The sequence below is a fragment of the Puccinia triticina genome, chromosome 1A (genome assembly GCF_026914185.1).
Source record: "Puccinia triticina chromosome 1A, complete sequence".
NCBI lineage: Eukaryota > Fungi > Basidiomycota > Pucciniomycetes > Pucciniales > Pucciniaceae > Puccinia > Puccinia triticina.
Genome location: NC_070558.1, coordinates 6938007 through 6957527, shown reverse-complemented (window position 1 = coordinate 6957527; position 19521 = coordinate 6938007). Strand labels below are relative to the sequence as shown.

Sequence of the window (19521 nt, the reverse complement as noted above, 5' to 3'; positions counted from 1 at the left end):
ACTAGTTTATTCTCGTCGCGGAGACGAGAGTCGGAAGGTAGTTTATTCTCATTGCGGAGACGAGATTGAGCCAAAACATGATTGTGAAACAAAAAGCCAGCACTGGAATCCTGAAACGTCTTGATTCCATTCATACGAGGATCCTGAGACGAAACCGGAGTCAAATCCTGCTTGAGATGATACAACAGTAGTTTAACCTCATTTCGGAGGTAATCTTCAGGTGTGTGGAGCGGCTTTGAATTGTTAGAAAATTGCAGTTCTTGAAGCCAAACCAAGAGCTCTGCAAGCTGGCGGGGCTGGCTGATCGGACAAGGAGCAATGGGTCGGATTGTCGCGCAAAAGGAAACATTCTTGTTTTTGCTTCTAGTGATGTTCGCAATCTTTTGATGATCAGTCCTTTGAGAAGATGATAAGGTGTGATCCGAATAAGCTCGAACGCTTTGGAGAGAGGCTTCAAGCTTGGAGATCATTTGAGAGCTGCTACCCAGATCGTTTGGATGGTCTTTCCGCTCTGCAATTGATCGATCAAAAGGCTCGGATCGGACGTCCGCGCGTCCTTCATTTGACTCATGGACAGAGGGCAGAGATCGAGCGAAAAGATTTCCAGACTTGAAACCTCCACAGCCAGTCTTGAGCGTGACAGAAGGTAGTGAATGCTGGAGAGAAGCAACTTCATGGCACAGAGGTCGACTAGAATCAAAATTGGGTGCATGAGGAATCTTGAAAACTAAACACTCTCCTGAATTAGCTTGAGGAAGGGAACCGAGGAAAAGAAGAGGATCCAGTTGGGAATCAAAAACAAAGGCTAGAGCGTTGAATTCTCCCACTAGCGTAACAATTGAATCCTTCAACGCTTCCAGCCCGTTGCCAACTTGACATGGAAAAGCCCGCGCCGTCCTTTTCCGATGATCGAGAATAGTCAACCGTAATGAAATGAAACTGAAAACGCAAAAGGGCAACCGGGTACGGCTCACAAAAGTGGCAGATTGTAGAGTTTTGGCGACGTGATGGGTATCTACCCGGAGGCGCATACTAAGGAGAGAACTTACTTCTAGTCTCTCCCCCTCCGCTAAAATTAAACCTCCTCGACCGCGCTCCAGCTGAAGTAAAGGTAGTTTACCCTCATTTCGGAGGCGATCTTCGGATTTCAGAAGGGAATTGGAACCTCCTCCGGTTCGGCTCCATGCAAGTCCAGGATCGGCCTCACCATGCGAAACAAGAGGAAGTAAAAAACCGCTTGAGTTGATTCGACGATCTGAAAAGTGAGGTGATTGACCAAAGCTGTCAATTATTAGACTCATTTTGATATGAAGCTCGGCACAATCCGGAGGAAGGATTCTCTTCCCAACACCAGCGGTCTTCAGTTCTTTGTCGGCTAGCGGGCGTGTCCTTGATGATATCGAGTGAAAACTGACAGAGTGCCTCAAAATTAGCTCAAACGTAGAGCGTGTAGCTGGACTTAGTTCTTCAACCAATTGATCGCAAAGCTCAGGGGAAAAGGCTATGCCCTCCGTAGGTGGAGTAACAGAAGAAGGTTCCAAAGACAGGGGATTCTCATCTTGCTTCTGCAAGGGATTGTGTTGATCGGATTGAGAAAAAAGATCTAGCGTGTTGACGGAGATTTCTTGAGTGAGGCCAGCTTCCGACTGGAAGACAGGAGGATTACACGACAGGATCAAGTTGAAAGACAGTCCTTTCGCCGAATGCAGCTCTCCAGTTGATCCCTGAACAAGATTGGTCTCGACGTCCATGTATTCTTCTTCTGAATCTGAGCCCGTACGCGCAAGCTCCTTATATGGCCTAAGGCCTGGAGGAAAGGAAACACAGGGAAGGTCGGAGGACTCTAGATTTTCATCTCGCGTGGGATCCTCAAAAGGTCCGAGACCCGGGGGACAAGGCACAGGGAGAACATCTGAAGTCTTGTGATTTTTTTCTCGCGTTTGAGACGGGTCCGATTGATTGGCTTGAGAAAAGGGATCGGCTGTGATGACTGAGGGAGGCTTATGATCTGAAATAGGCTTCTTGATCTCTTGGGCGCCGAGAACTTCTGACGGGGGAGCGGGTGAGTCCGACCACGAAAGGCGTTTGGCAAACGCGAATCCAGCTTCTCTAGAATCTTCAGTCGTTCGCTCTAAGACCGCATCTCCACACTGAGTTGAGGAAAGTCTTGCTGTATGTACCGGTTCGGGTGAGCTTGGCAATGGAGGTTGGGCGATCAGAGAGAATGTTTCATAACATAAGCTCTTCACTTCTTCAAGGGTGTCAATATAAAGAAACTTTCCGACTAGCGCAGCAACAAGTGAATCCCAAGATCGACGAAAGGCTGGACAATCCTCAGCAAATGAGCGGCCTTCTTCTTCCAACCACGAACGGGCTAGAAACTGTAGATCCTGAAGCGTGAACTGTACGATGTTGACGCGGCGAACGGGGCAATTGGGATATGACATAGGATCTTGAGGAACTTGAAAATCCGAGGGCTCCATCTCACAGCGCCGCTTTGAGGATTGCAGCGTTCCCGAGCTGTTGTCCGCGACTGCCGAACGTTTGGATAGACCAGAGAACTCCTTGAGATAATGGTCGTCTTCCAGCTTCTGCATGACCTTGTCAACGGCTTCGCTGAGCTTCTCAAAAACGGGGAGCTGAAAACGACGATCGCGCGTTGTGATCCTGATCTTCTGCCTGATGAGCTCAGTGCGGATCTGCTCCTGAATGCCAACAGAGAAGGCGAGATAGAAGTCGGTTTTGATCTCTTCGACGGTACCGATCTGATTGTTCCTAAGCAGGGATGACTGAATCGGATCCCAGGACTGCCAAAAGATCTGGTAGTCGTGAACTGAAGAAATTCCTCCTTTAGCGGACCACGTCTGCACTAGAGCTTCAAGATCTTGACGCAAGAATCAAGATACGTCAGCTCGACCCCAGTGAGCAAGCATTGATGCTTTGAGCTTCGCCCAGTCGTGATCCTCGAATCCACCGAGGGTCTCGACCACATCTAGAACATCGTACGTCGAAATGAAGCACGCGAGCTGATAGGCCATGTCAAATTCTGATGCGCCGTCTTCTTTAGCCGCCGTTTGGTATGCATCGAGAAACACCTCAACATTCGTACCGTCGAATTCAAGGTCACGATCCTCATTGTCGATTTTGACCATCCGAGCTGGCCTCCGGCCAGACAACGTCCGGCTTGGATCTGGGAAAAGAATTTGACGGACAAAGGCGGCTCACAGCGTGGCGGTGATGTTTTGATGACGATGTAGAGACTTCGGAGGTGCAACTGATTTGGTGGGGACTTACTTTTACAACCTTAATGCCCCGCCGCTGAACACCTAAAAAAAGAAAAGAAAGAAGGATCGAGGACCAGAAACGTCTTGATCCTAAAACGCGGACTAGACTGAATCCTGAGACAAGATCGACGGCGATGGATGGATGGGATGTGCTCTGAGGCACCGTTGGCGCCTCAAAGGGATCCGCGCCTCCTGTCGCAAATGCTTGAGAATTGATTTGGAAGAGAATCAAAGCCCCGTTCAGCTAGGATTCTAAGATTCGAACGGATGGGAACCAAAAGAAGAAGGAAAAAAAAAAGAAATTTATAACCGCCAAACGGCCTCAAAACCACAGTGCGAGACTGTAAATCTTGAGGTCGCTGGTTCGATCCCGGCTCGGGGGACCAAATGTGGAGCTCCGCTCGGTGCTAGGCCGGCGGCAGCGCTGGGAGGGGAAAAGGTGTCGAGTGACTGCCCTCACGGATGGTCCGGATGAGTTGTAAGGATTCGAAGTGATAGCTGGGGGGGGGAAGTGGTTTTGGGGGTACAACAAAGGTTGGATCTTCGTTGGCGGTTGTATCGCGCTCAGAATCAGAAAAAAATGGATCAGAAAAGAATCAAGGATTGGATAGATTTCTTGATAGCCGCCTTGGATCAGAGCAGATGCTATGGCCTCCTATCCTCCAAGTTCGCCCGGAACTTGGATTCCTGGAGGCCTGTCACAGACATGTCATCATCTCCTCGCGCGCCATGCGCGCGCACACAACACAGACAAAGGAGAAAAGAAAAGAAACAGACAACACAAAGAGGAAAAGAAGCAGAGAAATAGAACAAAGAGATAAAACATGAAACCAACAAGAAACATAAGAAATAAGAGAGGAACCAGGAGAAATGGAGATAAACATGACAAAAGACAAGGAAGAAACAAAAACCAGAACAAGACAACAACTAGGAATAAACCCACAGACAGATCTGTGTTAGGACCAAGAAAGAGCAAAAGTGAGAAAGAGGAGAGTGGGGAAAAGGGAGAAGGAGGATCTGAGAGAATCTTGAGCCTTGAGGGTGGTTTTCTTGAGGGCTGATCTTGAAGTTTGGATCTGAAGCTGACTACCATTTAGACCACCACAGCGGTTGAAGCGATGTTATCGAGCGAGACTAGGAGGGTCTCATAACCTGTTGAGGGGGACCAGGTGGACTGAAGCTCAGAGGGCTACCGGGATCACGAGGGGGCTTGACCGTGAAATATAAGGATAGATTTCAGTGAGGAAAGGCTTGAGAGTGAGGAGCCGGTAAGGGAGTACAACTGGGCTACTTAGTAGAAGCATAACTAGCTATAAGCATACAAGTGGTACATACGGGCTCCTTTATCTTAACAAACATTGTGGCTAGGATGACTGCATCACAGTCCAAGGCTTCATTGAGATAGGTGGATGTTTTTAATAGCATGGTGCGTGTCAGCCGGCTACACTGCGCAAGCCATCATGACAATAAATATTATAATAAAGAGACATTATTACTTGTCACTAGCGCCCTGCGCGCGCCCAGTGGAAACATTATAAGAGAAATTATTACTTGATTAAAGTCAACCAAGTCAATAGCGCCCAGCGCGCGCCCGGCGAAACTACCTGAAACCCTTGTTACATACAAAAATCCTAGCCTCCTGCGCACCGCGGCAAATAGAATAAAAATAATTATATCATAAGAAAGAAACTGTCACAGTAATGTAATAACATAGACAAGTGACAGACAAGTAAAAAATAACAAATCAGGTGACTGTCCTTTTTACAAACTGTCACTCAAAAACTCTAAACCGTCATACTCCCAGGATCGGATGGAGTATGACTTATTTCCAACAAATACTCTTCCGACCGATACTTCCACCGCATGAAGAGTCCTCCCCAGGGAACCATTGGGTTATTTAAGGAGGTAAGCTCTCCCTCCCAGATTGGTTTCTTCAGCTTACTACACCGATTCAAAACCCTGACCGCCATCGTCTACTCATCTTCTTGATCAGTTTCTATCAAGATCCCGACAAGACTTCGCTTTCAGGATCTCGCCGTTTTAAGCCTGCTTTCACAGTTTTCGCTCTGTTGTTGAGCTCTTCGTCGGACTAGGAAGGATACCCTCAAGTGAGTTTAAACCCTTCCTTGATTCGAGCCGCTCTCCAACTATCCAATACCTGGGATCTCAACCACACCTGCATAGCAGGCCCCAGCATCATCTCTGGAGGGATATAAACCACCCCCGCTCCGCCGGGCCCCTCCTTTTGTTATTTCTGTTATTTCTCTGAAATAAAACACCTACCTTTATTCATATTTCATCCCCACTTCTATCCCATCAGCTGGTGTCGCTGGAAGAGTTCTGCTCTTAGTATCACCTGGCCTGACAATGCGGATCATGCGTTGGAGTTTGGGTTCGGTGACCGAGTTGAGCTGTTCTCGGAGGAAATCCTTGATACCTTTGTATTCATATATCATGAGGCCGGCCGAGGAGTGATCCCCCTCCATCTTTTTTCTTACAAAGTAGAATTCCTAAAAAAGACTGATGTGATAATTGAAAAAATAATTAAAAACAGCCATTGGGATGGACTTGAGGAAAATGAAAACTCACACTAAGTATATCATTCAATCTTTTGACTATATCCCAGTCGTCACGACTGATCTGCACCTTGTTGAAGAAATCCTTGCCGCCATCGCGCTTGATTTGGTCTTTCTCATTGTTGATCAATTGATTGATGATTGTTCAGCCCTGGTAAGCGCGGTCCCTGCTCTGCCACTTGACATTCCAACAAATGCCATGGCCAGCAATGAGAGAGGGGCCAATGTAATCAAGCTTCTTCGACCAAACACTGAACTCTGATTGCTTTGCGGCTGAGGAAGTGATTTGGTGAATTACAAAATCAACGTTGCTCAAGACCAATGATACTGTCAATGGTGTCTCCTCTGCCTCCGAATTTGCAGATCCATCATTGTCAGTGTCACTTCCACCAGCCGATCCATAGGAGAAATTGTTGGGCAGTTCATTGGGGAGTTCGGCTAGATCCTGGTCATTGTCAGGCACCAATCCAGGAGTGTCAGTCGTATCCGCCACCTTGCAGGCCTCGGCTATAGTCCCCAGTTTGGGGATGAATCCAAGAGCGCCTCGTTTGTTCTCAGTCAAGCCATTGGTTCCCACATCGATGGCTTTGAGGCCTTCAGTGAGGATCAAGGCAATCTTGTGGCAAAAACATCGGATGTGATTGTTGGTGAGGTCCATGTTGGTATTGGTTTCCTTCAGAACAATGTGATCTACCTTGGCAGTCATGGTTTGTTTATTTGAGCCGGAGTCGGTGGTTTGGGCTATAATGTAATTATAAATAGAACAAAACAAAATGAGCATCCTTTAGAAATCAAGAAGAAGAAAATGAAACTTATCTTTTGGTGAAGCAATGACTTGATCACAATATTGGAAAATGGTAAAGCAAGGTATTTGCCCTTGTGTGTCCAAGATATATACTTGAGAGACAAGTGGGATACCCGGAAGACCCAATCCTCATCAATATAAGTCAATGCAATCCCAAGGAACGCTTGCCGGTTGCCTTTGGTTGTACACACGTCGTGGATCAGGGTCATTTTGGATGGTACAGACTAATCCAAGATGTAAAATGAGGTCAGAACGCATCAAAAGGAAGAATAAGAAGTGCCTCAGGGCCATGCTTGGCTTTGAATGAGCGGGGAGTAAAGGTATGCATAGAGGTGCTGAGGCGGAGTTTGAAAGCTGAGGCGCCCGAGTTCCAGACTCATTATGGTAGCCGTCGGAGGAGGGAAAATGCTGAAATTTTATTTTCAGGAAGTGGGAAACTCTGTAGGAGATGACCTCAATCCTTGACTTGATTTCACCCTAAGCTTTGTACGTTGTGTATTGGATTTTAGAGTTGTTTTATTTCATCAGGATGTTTCTAAGATTCATAGTGAGCAATGCCATAGGCCAAATTTCACTTAAAAAAAAAATCTTCATTGTATAATGTACGTTCCACTCTATCTCTGAAAATCACTGTGTCAGGTGAACTAACAATAAACTGACAGTTCTATGTATGTTGGTTTAGCAAGTTGATTGGCCAGACCAAACCCCCCGGCGTCAATGAAGATCTCCCAACCTGGGATTCGACGAGAGCCCAAAAGGTTTTAGATGAGTGCTATGAGCAGCTCTTTTGGCCAAAGGCTCGTCAAGACACTGAAGAAGAAGCAAACAGGAAAGAATCCTCCAACCCCAAACTCGGCAACTTATTACTGCGACTACACGACTTTGCAACAGTAATTGAAGCTGACCGGGCGATGAAATCTAGTGATATTGGGTGTCTTCTGAATAGTTGGCGCATGTGGTCGGTTATGGCGCAAGGAATCAAAGGATTGAACAAATACGCAATACATCTACCTTGAATGCTAGTCTTGCTCACTGAATTGCTCTCCCCCGGTCTGCAAAAATTCTTACAACACTCAATGCTAGTGACTGAAGTGCACACTCCCTTTGATGGCTGGTACAACTTGGCCATTGAAGGGAGTGTGAACTCCTCTTGATAGCAGAGTTGCACTGGCAATTGAGGGGAGACACTCCCTTGAATGGCCAACCTGACCATCCAAGGGCTCCCTGCGACGGCATTTGCACCTGTGACATAGGTAGGCAATTTCACAAGGAACCGTGCTTGACATGTCCACCCTCACGTTTGCCCAAAAGTGAGGGTGGACAAAAGGGTGAAAGCGCTGCGCTTCAAAAAGCGCAGCGCAGCATTTTTGGTGGCCGCTGCGCTGCGCTGAAAGTAGCAGCCCCGCCTGCTGCGCTACCGCTTTTTGGGGCTGGCAAGAAGGGGGGACCCGCTACTTTCAGCGGTAGCGCAGCGGAACCATTGCTGTGCTACCGCTTTTTGAGCTGGCCGCGTAGCGCTCCCCCGCTGCCAGCCAAAAAAGCGCAGCGCAGCTGTTTTGGTAGCCGCTGCGCGGCGCTGAAAGGAGCGGCCCCGCCCGCTGCGCTACCGCTTTTTGGGTCGGGGAAAAAGCAGGGCCCCGCTATTTTCAGCGGTAGCGCAGCGCGACTGGCGCTGCGCTACCGCTTTTTGGGCTGACCGCGCAGCGGTTCCCCGCTGCGCTGCGCTAAAAGACCGCTTTTTTGTAGCACAGCGCAGCGTTTCATCCTTGGTGGACATGATGGGCAATGTCGTTCCTCACTGAGCTGAATATAATATATATATCCAGCTCGCCGAGAGGAATCCTCCCAGCGAGCTGAATACATGTCCAGCTTGCTGGGAGGAGCCCCGTCGGCAAGCTGGATACAAAAGTATCCAGCTCACCGGGGGGAGTCCTCTTGGCGAGCTGGGTATGTATATATATCCAGCTCAGCAAACAAGGTCTCCAGCTCGCCAGGAGTACCTCTGCAAAAAAACTGTGTCAACTGTGAGCAGTTGACATGTGGCAACTCTGAGGAAGCTTGTGGTGTTACACCAGCCTTACTCAAGGTTTGACTCAACCCAAGCTTCAATGCACAGTCACTGTGCACCTTGCACAGTGACTGTGCCAACAAAGGCACTTCTGCATTCATGTGGAGTTACAATGGCAGCTTGGCTTGAGTATCCTGCATGTCAACTGCAAGCAGTTGACCAAGTTATTTTTGCAGTGATATAATGTATCCAGCTCACTGGGAGGAGTCATCCCGGCGAGCTGGTATTCCAGCTCACCAAGAGGCATCCTCCCAGCCTGCTGGGCTGAGAGGTCCTGTTAGGAGCAGTCCCTTGTCTCGGAGAGCTTATTCAGCTTGGCAAGGGAGGTCCTCCCGGCGAACTTGTCACATCATATCCAGCTTGTTGAGTGGACTCCCCTCTTTGACCGGAGGCATTCCTCCGCTCAACAAGGTGTACATAAATCCAAAAGCAGGGATTGATCCCTCCAGTCAGAGGTGTGCAAGCCTCCTCAACTGAAGGGATTCCTTGGTTAAAAGAGGTGTACATAAATCCAACAGAAAGGTTTGATTCCTGCAGTCAGAGGTTTGTACAGCTCCTTGACCTCAGGGATTCCTCCGGTCAAAGAGGTATGTACAGTCACTGGACAGATACATTGGTACCACCAAAAGCTCATTCTAGAAGGCCAACCCACAAACTTGAAGTCTTGAGGATCTGAGAACAAGTGTGTAAAATGACTTCAGAAGAATGAATATAACAAAATAAAAAGTATTTGGGACATCACAAAACTTACAAAATTGCTTGCATTAAATGATGATTTTGGAAAATCTTCAATACCATTCCAAAAAAATAATGGATAATCAGAATCAATAGATTGACATGTGAAATGAATGATAATCAATGAAAAAAATGAAGTCCAAAATCCATTCTGAAATTTTGCGGGCAGTGAAAACACTTCAAACACTAATTTTTTGTTGCCTGCAGTGCAGTGTTGTACTTTTTGATGTGTTTTCACTGCCCATAAAATTTCAGAATGGATTTTGGACTTCATTTTTTTCATTTGTTATCATTCATTTCACATGTCAATCTACTGATTCTGATTATCCATTATGTTTTGGAATGGTATTGAAGATTTTCCAAAATCATCGTTTAATGCAAGCAATTTTGTAAGTTTTGTGATGTCCCAAATACTTTTTATTTTGTTATATTCATTCTTCTGAAGTCATTTCACACACTTGTTCTCAGATCCTCATGACTTCAAGTTTGTGGGTTGGCCTTCTAGAATGAGCTTTTGGTGATACCAATGTTTCTATCCAGTGACTGTACGCCTGCTTGACCAGAGGGATTCCTCTGGTCAAAGAGATGTACATAGCTGTTTGACGAGAATCCCTCCGGCCAAGGGGGTATGCCTCCACAGCCAGAGGGATATCTCCAGTCAAAGAGGTGGTACACCTTTTTGACTGGAGGAATCCCTACAATTGAGGAGGCAATCTGTGATTGGAGGCATTCCTCCAGTCAGAGCTGTGCAATTGTTGGAATTCCTCCAACCAGAGCCTCAGAGGTCAATTTGACTTGCAGCATGGCAGTTGTACAGTTGCATTAGGTGTAATCCAACATTACAAATGCAGGGCAAACAATTAAGACAACCGGCAGGTCAAAGTTGTATGGTGAATACTTGTACCAAATACTTGCCTGTTGTTCAACCCAAGATCCTGGCACCTGCACCCACACCCGGCACCCGTAGATGAGTAATTTTTGTAAGCCTGGAATTTTTCCCCTAAGGGTGCTGAGTACTTGCCAAGAAGTAATTTTTGCAATCTCTACAACTAAGCATGAATTTCAGTGCTGCAACAGATGTCATTTTTGATGGTTACTGATAGCAATTGTTGATTGGTACCCGTGGCGGGTACCTAGTACCCCTTGCACCCGCCTCGCACCCGTGCAGCGGTGCCGGGTGCGGTACCAGGTACTTGAGTTTCGCCAAGAGGAGGTACCCGGGTATCACCCACAATGACCGCCCACCCTCTACTATGAAGCTGCGGTCCGCGGGGGTAATTACTGCCCACTCTACTATGAGGCTGCGGCCCGCGGCGGCAGACCGTGACATGTCATAGACATCACATATACATACTGTCAACCAAGACACTGATTTTATATCCAGTCTTTAGTTGAGTGATGCTTGATCACTCAGCAACAAAGATGTCTTCCAGCCGTAAACAACCCAAGTCTTGCCTATCCCGTGGACCTTTGACCCAAGACAATACACCAGACCCACAAAACCCACCTGAAAAGAAAAAAATGAAGCCCCCAGTAACACAGACCCGGAAATACATACAATATCAATGCTCCACCTGGAACCCAGCCCCCAACTGATGAGGAGGAGTTGCGTGCGTACCACTCATTATTCTTGTCATCACATCCCTTCATTGCATCCAAACCTGTTCTGACTAGTGATCATATATAGAACAAGCAAGGAGAGTTGTTGAAACCTCTATCAGTCAAATCTACGCTTTGTATAAGACACCCGAGCTTTCAAATCAGTTGCACAAGTATGGAAGGCGCATGATTGCTTATCCGTGCAAGATGTAAGCCTTTCTATTTGATTTAATCAACTCGTGAACTTTTTTAATGACCAGAAGCTTCAGATGCAGCACCAAGATCAACCGCCCAACCTCTGACTCCTCTTGCAGCAACCTCAACAAATATGCCATGATATGCTTGCAAAAAATTTAGGAATTGAAAAACTCTCCATTGTTGGCTCAATTTGGAATAAAAGGGACTGGGGACATCAATCCAGTGAAAGTAAGTGCTGAGTTGCAGCCATTTTTGTACTGGAGAGGAGTTCATAACCAATCTATCTCTTTTTTTCAGGTTCCTCAACTTTGCGCTACATGGTGCGCTGAGGCAGCGAGGCCATTTTCAGCACTTTTGGATGCCAGCCTGAAAGAAATCCTCCATCCAACAGTCCTCAAGCATTCTCCAAAACCGCACCACGTCTCGAAGGATATTCACATCCTCTATTCTGCTATACAGCACAAGTATAAAAAGACTGGGTTTGTAAAGCCCGCCCACACGCGCACTTCACAAACATTTCACAAGACTCAACTCCAGTCTATATAGTCCCACCATTCCTCTTTCCTAGCTCAGCAGTGTCAGCCTGTGTGATGCCAAGGACAATAATCCTTCTAGCTACATGAGCTGCAAAGTGAAATAATAGAGTTATAATGCCTCTAGGGATGATATCCAAGGCTTTGAATAGGTTGTGTGGCGTAAAAAATAGAGAAAAAAGTAGTTTAATTATATTAATAAAATTAATATAATTAAAATAAGAGGGGCCTGCAAGCAGGGGTGGTTTAGATCCCTCTAAGGTATTGTGCAAAGGCAGAAGATTTAGGTACCTGTTAGTACTGGGGCCTGCAAGCGTTTAGATCCCAGCAAGAATAAAGCGGAGAATCTCAAGAGAAAGGGGTTAAACTTACTAGGATTAAGCCCTTAGAGTCTTGATGTTCTTCAGGGGAGAATCTGAGTAGATTCAGACGAAGGAATGAAGCTAAAGTCAGCAACTAAGGATCTTACCAGGCAGAGAACAAGTGTTGAGCACGTGTTGGAAGCGGGTAATGATCAGAGTAGGTGTAATAGCATGAGGAAAGGGCTTTTTGGGCGGACAGAGGGCTCTTTAAATACCTTTTGCAGCCCTCTGGGGCGCCCAGGGGAGCCTCAGGGGCACTGGCCAACTTGTGGGCGCCTGCAAACAGGTTTTTTGCCGTATTGATGGCGCCATAGAGGCTTGAAACCCTTTGGGAGTGTGCCAAGGGAGACTAAATCAGTATTTTGATACCCAGTTCAACCTTGCTACATGTGTGATACAGAAGGGGCTGAGACTTGTGGCCATTTGTTCCAGAATGGGCCACAGTATTTCCCAATCTAGTGTACTGTGCATGTACTAGTCCTTCTGCTGTGTCAGGAATATTCTGTTTACATCCATGTGACAGCATTACATATGTACAGATTATGTAATGTGTGTAGTGTTTCACGTGGCGGTGGAAGGGCAGACTTGATGTCATTACTTCCCTGGTGGGCGTGCTGTAATGTACAAGTAGCCCTTTTGGGGTTTCATTCATTTTTGGAGCTCTGTGCCGTCTTTGGGCCAAGTGCGCAGCACGCAGGTTTAGTTTTAACTCAACCTAAGTTGGGCTATCTTCTAAACTAAACATAACACTTCAGCTTCATGGTTATTGAAGTGTTATAAGCATATGTACATATGTATATAAGCATACAGGTGCATTCACACGGGACGTGGTGCACGTGTTAAACTTTGAAGTCAATTTACACAAGGAAGGAATAACAATTAAGGGTACCTTGAAGTGAGGTACCCTAGGTTAAATTAGGCTTAGATTAAGAATATGGAATAATATTCCGGGTTTTATATGTGTAAGTATAAGTAATGGTAGTAATAATGTCTCTTTCTTATGTAATGATATTTCATGTTTGCTTTTGATATCATGTCACGGTGGCTCTGACATAGTAGCCAGCTGAGAAGCAGAGACTTGACCCCAACTTCTCTCTCTTCTGAGCTAGGTATCTCCCTTCTTTCTCTTTCTCCATTGTGTCTTTTCCTCCAGTTGTACGTAGCAGAGACTTGACCCCGACTTCTCTCTGTTCTGAGCTAGATGCAATAAAGACCCCCAACGTTGGAATCAGAATCCCTCAAGACCGTTGTCTCTCCTGAGTGCCAGCGCCTAGCCCAGTGAAGAGCTTTCAGCTCTTACAGGGTTCTGGTTTACCCTTGTATTTATTACTAACTTTTTCACCTGACTGACTTTGCTGTTTATAAGGCACACAAAGTTGCATTATATCTAGGGGTTGATTCATGGCAGTCCCCTGACGGATTTGATATCTTGGGTATAGTAATCTGCCAATTAGCGGATGACAGCAAGGGGGAGCTAGATCTAGAGGCCATGCCTCTAGACTTTGTTTGACTTTCTCAAAGCCACACAGGTGAATACTTGGCAAAGACAATCAGCTTGGTTGAACTTGTGAACAAGTTTGACATTGAGGACAAGGTGAGCCTATTTGTTTGTTGACAGCTCAATTTCTACACTGACCCATGATGTCTTATATATGTGGTATTGTTAGTGATAATGCATCAAACAATAAAGTGATGGTTCAGGAGCTGAATAAGCTCAAGTGGCCAGGGTTCCGAGGTGAGCTGCAATGGATCCGGTGCCTTGCGCACATCCTGAACTTGATAGTACAGGGGATCCTTTGACCGTTTGGAACTCAGAAAGCAGAGAATACTTCCAAGTATCAAAGTGATATTGTTGGTGTGGATGAATGGGATTCTGAAGATGATGATGCTGAGGAGCAAATAAGATTGTAAGTCCAACTATCATTCCTCCAATTCTAATTTCCGCGGCTTATTCATTTGTGACAACATACTCTAGGCCTTCTCCGGGCCAAAACAGTGCAACCCAATTACCAGATGAAGATTTGAGCAAGGGTGAATCACTCGTCAGGCCCAACAAAGACAATATGGAATCCCTCAATAAAGACAATATAAATGAAGCTAGTGAAGAAGATGAAAGCAATTGCTATACGTCTGCTTTGTGCAAACAATCTAAGTTTCAATAAAACAGTGATTTACGGAAATTTTTTTCATGGGTTCGCCCTGTCCCTTATTCCTCTAAAGAAATTTGGGATTACACAGGTTCTTTAAGCCACATGTAACATTTGGAGACTGGCGCGAGTCCCGCTAACCAGTCTCAAGCCCTCATTTCCCTTAAGCCCCCATTGTAACAGGCGGCTCCGGCAGCAAAAAAGCCAAGATCCGGAGCCGCAAGGGAAACAACTAACCCGCACGGCAAGCACCTTTATATATTGTCTTGCTATTTTTTTTTCTCAGACTCGCACTCAACGCACTACTGAACCGGAAACTTTCCCAAGTCACACACCCTTCTCTTTGGGGACAGATGAAGGTTATTCAAATTGTCTCATCCTCAACCCGGGCACCCCTTGCAACGCCACTCCTTCCCTTGTGTGTAATCAAAATCATTCAAGATGTTTTGCCCTCAACCCGGACACACCCCCCACTTAATATGAACAATAGATCTGTACGAGTCGGTTTGATGTTTCATCGTCTTTTCATTGGGACTTTAGTATTCACCTTCGTGATTCTTGTTTTCCCGGTTCCGTGTCTTACAGATCCGTCGATAACAACAATCCCCGTATAAGGTCAACCATAAATTCCCTAAAGGTTTCTTCCCGGAACCTCCCACTATCCCTTGCGCCTCATGCATCCACTTCAACTCACCCATTCAGACCCCTCGCCCGATTTACCAGACAGTATCACGGGTCCTTGCCCGGAAACCACTCCCGTTGTTGCATCAACTCGACTCAAATCGTCATTCAGGAACTATGGAAAAGGGTTTGGGATATCACATCCTGTATCCTACCGGCCTTTTCGCCAGAGGGTCTTCTCCTCACTTCGACCTTTTGGAAGAGTGGCTCAAACCTTCGCGGCTGCTTGGCTTTCTCAATCGGTAGTCCTTTTTCGTACCACATCGCCACAGGGTCTTCTTCTCAACGCACCCTTTGGAAAAAAAACCTAAGCCACGTGAGTTATCCTTTGGATGGGTATTCCGCCTCCACCAAAAACTTACAGTTTGTTTCAAATGTAGGATGTTCAACTCCAATCACTCGGCAAGGGAGAACTGTATAACCTCCGCGGGGAAGTGACTGTCACCGATCTGCAAGGAAACTATGAGTTTACTTATTCACCAGACTCAGTTGAGCACCTCCGCTACACAAGAGCTGCCAGTGCACCATCAATCATTTCAATTACTGGAGTGGGAACGATTCGACGTGTCTGACTTGTGACAAATTCAAATAATAAGAGAGCTGGGAGGACTGATTGCGACTTCATTGAGCTTGTTGTTGGCCATAAATCAGATGTGGGCTCTTTCTTGACCATAACTGAGCCATCTACCTTACTAATTTTTCCTTTTTAGAAAATGCGCTCCGGAGAGTTTTATGTGAAATACTTTGTTGAAATTTCCCAGATTCACATCAACAAGGATGTTCGCCTGGATCCCGGGATAAGGGTTCAACTTTCCGGAAACTTTTGTGGATTCAATGCGAGGCGCGGAATGATCATCATCAACGTTAGTCCCTCACTCCCCAATATTAGTTTTATCAACAAAGGACTTATGACAATAAAATTTAGGTAACCTCTGGGGTTGTTGGAGGACGTCCCACATATTCCAATGGTCCGAGGCGTCAATTCTTATCAGTCCGGAAAGACTCTGAGGAATGAAAAGATACTTTTCTAATCAAACTGTCATCAGTTTCCTGTTGAATCTTCTCTTTGACTAATTTCACCATTCCAGGTGAAATTAATTCCACATTCACAATCACAATCCGCAATCATTTTTTCCTTTAATCTTTTTTGTTTTTTTTTTGGAACCAACCTATGACTTTGACACAAGTGTCCTCTAATGAAAGATGTTTTGCTCTACAAATCCAATTACATGCCCAATTGATGCCTGTTTGTTTCCTTTCTCAAAAAACAAATTTACACTGAGATTCTTTGTGATAGTGAAGCTTAGAAGAAGAGTCTAACATCAATTTCACCATTGTGATATGACCAGCAGGGACAGATTTGTTTTTCTCAACCCCTTGAGGATTTTTCAATAAGTAATGGGAATGAAAAAGCTATGTGGTAATGAGTTAAGTCTTGCATGTTTCCGTTGAACACCAAGACAAATGCATCAGCAGCGCTGTTGAAGCTGCCAGCTTATCCTGGAGGCAACCCAACTGAACTTCATACATGATTCGCGCCTGAGATGGTCAGTTTGCTAGGTAAATCTCAACTGATCCGGGGGGAGGAAATAAGGGATGTGTTAACTGTTTTTAGCCAAAGATTTCTATTTAGTAGTTGTTGTATTTTCTATTTGATAGATGCGGAAATTATGTAGCTCTAATCGAGTGCATCAACTATTTTTATTCACTACGTAAACTTGTTACTTAACTTCAAAAGCAGAATGACAGGGTCAGAGGCTCAGTTGAGCCCTCAGGGTACAGAAAAGAAAATCATTATGAACGTGATTCCTTTAGTATTTGGTAAAGTCAGGGTCTGTTGTCAGGGTATTATGATGAAGCAGAATTTTTCATCGCCAGATGTGGGCAGGGGAAAGGGTTCAAAATAATCTTTCCAGAAACTTCAACTTCTTTGTATCAGGAAGGAAACTGTGGCCAGTTTAATCCAATATATATATAAAAGGTAATGATTATCATTACAAACAACTTCCCCAAGAATTAGGTAAACATGGACAGTCCTATCATTAAATTCAAACAGTTGGCGAATTATTTGTGGTTTGATTTTAGCGGAGTGTTTGCTATTTCCCATACGGTACAGCCTTCTTTTCATCAAAGAAACATGATCTTTTGAGCACTTTAATGACCTTATTTTATTTTTTTTGCTACCAAGTCCGTCGACCATCATGGCCAATCTGGTGAAACCCAAAAGTTGATGACACGAGCAAAGTACCACGTTACTGGCGGGTTAACTGGCCTCAACAACCATGCTTGTGCTTGTTTGATTTATCGCACGAAACTCTCCAACAAGTTAACGTACGGCAAACTTTACGCTCTCAAAGGATTTCTTGTTGGGGCAAAAAGACACAAGATGCCATTTTTTATGTGCGACGTCGACGAAAAATCTGAAGTGCCGGTCAACTATGGAAAACAAGAAATTCAAATCAAGGCGCTTGGCCGTGTTGCGGAGTGTTGCGGTGATGATGATGATCATCAACAACAAGGCACGATCTCTGTTATTGTTCGCCATGATGGCCTCAATGAAACTGTCAGTATTATTCTTCAACGTCTTGATCACAAGCTGACATTGCCAATTCACAGGATGAAGAAGATGAAAGCATGACCGTTGAATACTTGGTTCCTTGGGTAAACTCCGCGTTAAATGTTTCTGAGGCTTTCACCATTGGCAGGCAAGTCTGCTTCTGCGGAACGTTAGGAGGGTGGAATCAAAGGCTTGACATGATGAGAGTCAAGGTGAGCACGCAGAAATCATTCGTGAAATATGAAAGTGGATTCTTTACTGATTTCTTTATCAGGTGACAAGCGGCAACCTTCATGACGACCAAGTCCGGGAATGAATGACAGAAATTTGACCTTTCAACCCCATCACCTTTTTGGCAATTACCTTTTGGGTCGCCAATCACCCATAAAATTGTGTAAAGACACAAATTCACTCCTCCATTCCAGCGTCTCCAGTCGGCTCATCTGCTCTATTTTGGTCTACCACCGATATGTGTACCGTTGAACTTCAAAATTGACCTTACTCTTAGCCAACTTTGTTCATTTTTAATTTTTTCAACTAATCATCGCATTCAACTTAATGTGACCACCACGGGTCTTTTTGAGAATTCCTAGAAAGATCTGTTGAGGTAATTTGATATTTGTTTTTTTGGGTCATAATCTGCCACGTGACGTGTGAAGGCGCGCTCATATACAATCAGTTCACTGGTCTAATTCCCACCTCAAAGCTAACGCTCAAAGTTACAACTTCTTTTTCAAGTCGTTATTTTTATCGACTCTTCTTTCAACTTTAGGAGTGAAATATTTTCTATCATTTTCCAACAAATTTGCACGCTGAGATTTAGACTCAAGGGTGATCTTTAAGCAAAAATTGCTTAAAACATACCTCTATTTGAAGAAGAAATTTAACCGGTGCGAAACCGTCACACTAATTTATTGCAGCGATTTTTGGGAACAATAGTTTCAATTTAATTTAAAATTCACCATAGTCTGCAACGAGCGGCGGCGCAGCCGCCTTGAAAGTCTAGTTGTTGGAAAAGGTACATAAAACAGTTCTTGGTGCGATCAACATGAGAAAGGCACTGACTTCAGACCTAGCTGCAGTTCCGTGCATTTGCCAAGAAGTTGAGGTACTTGCCCAATTCAAGAGCAGAGTTTGTAGAGATCTGACAAGAGAAAGGGTGTTCAAAGCCGCATACTGTTGAGAGAGATGTGCGTACTCAATGGAACTCAACATTTACTCAACTCAAGAGCATTCTTAGGTGTCAAGCTGCTGTGTAAGTCACTCGCTGCTTCTCTTTCCAAGTCAAAGCAGATTCATCAATTTTTTTAAACTTTATCTTATTAGCCTCAAGTGGCAGCATCATAAAAGGCATGGCCATGAGCGCAGGCATCACTTGGATCAGTCGGACCTTGACTTGGTGTGCAATTTGGTCAACTTCCTGGGCATATTTGATGAGCTAACACTTCAGGTATCTGTTTCAGGCTCATCTTGCTTATCAAATATTGCTTTATCTAAGTATGTTAAATCCACAGTTTCATGGAAATTGGGTTCATGGGTTCACCCTCCCCCTTTCCCAAAAGGCCCCAAAAGGGGCCTGCCAGTGGCACAGTGGCCACCTTGGCAATATTTCCCACAGTTCCCTTCTTCCCAGGCAGAAGTATGTTTGACTTTGCTGCCGTGTGAATTAAATTTTAAGTCCCCAAACATTAATGCCTCGGACTGATCCCCCAATTCATGAACCATGAATGAAAAGGGACCGGATTCTCCCACCTCTGCCTGTTGCAAATGCAAGGGGAGAGAGGTGGGCAAATGGTTGGTTAAATAAATTGCCCAGCCTGAGCAAGTGCAACAGGGGAGTAAAATTTACCTCAACCTGTGCAAGTGCAACAGGGGAGGTTTTTTCCTTCTTTGTGTGATGAATGTTTTGACCCACCTTTGCAAGCGCAGCAGGGGGAAAAGATAAGACATAATCAGCCTGCGCAAGCGCAACAGGG

The 19521-nt window shown here is 45.3% G+C and overlaps 2 protein-coding genes across 2 annotated transcripts; both read left to right on the top strand.

Moving 5' to 3' along the window:
- Positions 1-15701: 15701 nt before the first annotated feature.
- Positions 15702-16003, top strand: PtA15_1A756 (uncharacterized protein; the record flags this gene model as incomplete). Its single annotated transcript, XM_053165816.1, has 2 exons — positions 15702-15851; positions 15914-16003. The coding sequence occupies 2 exons, from the start codon at positions 15702-15704 to the stop codon at positions 16001-16003; spliced, it is 240 nt and encodes a 79-aa protein (XP_053016970.1).
- A 1011-nt stretch (positions 16004-17014) lies between these two features.
- Positions 17015-17861, top strand: PtA15_1A755 (uncharacterized protein; the record flags this gene model as incomplete). The annotated part of the gene is made up of 4 exons (XM_053165815.1): positions 17015-17098; positions 17177-17551; positions 17605-17757; positions 17820-17861. The coding sequence occupies 4 exons, from the start codon at positions 17015-17017 to the stop codon at positions 17859-17861; spliced, it is 654 nt and encodes a 217-aa protein (XP_053016969.1).
- Positions 17862-19521: the final 1660 nt, after the last annotated feature.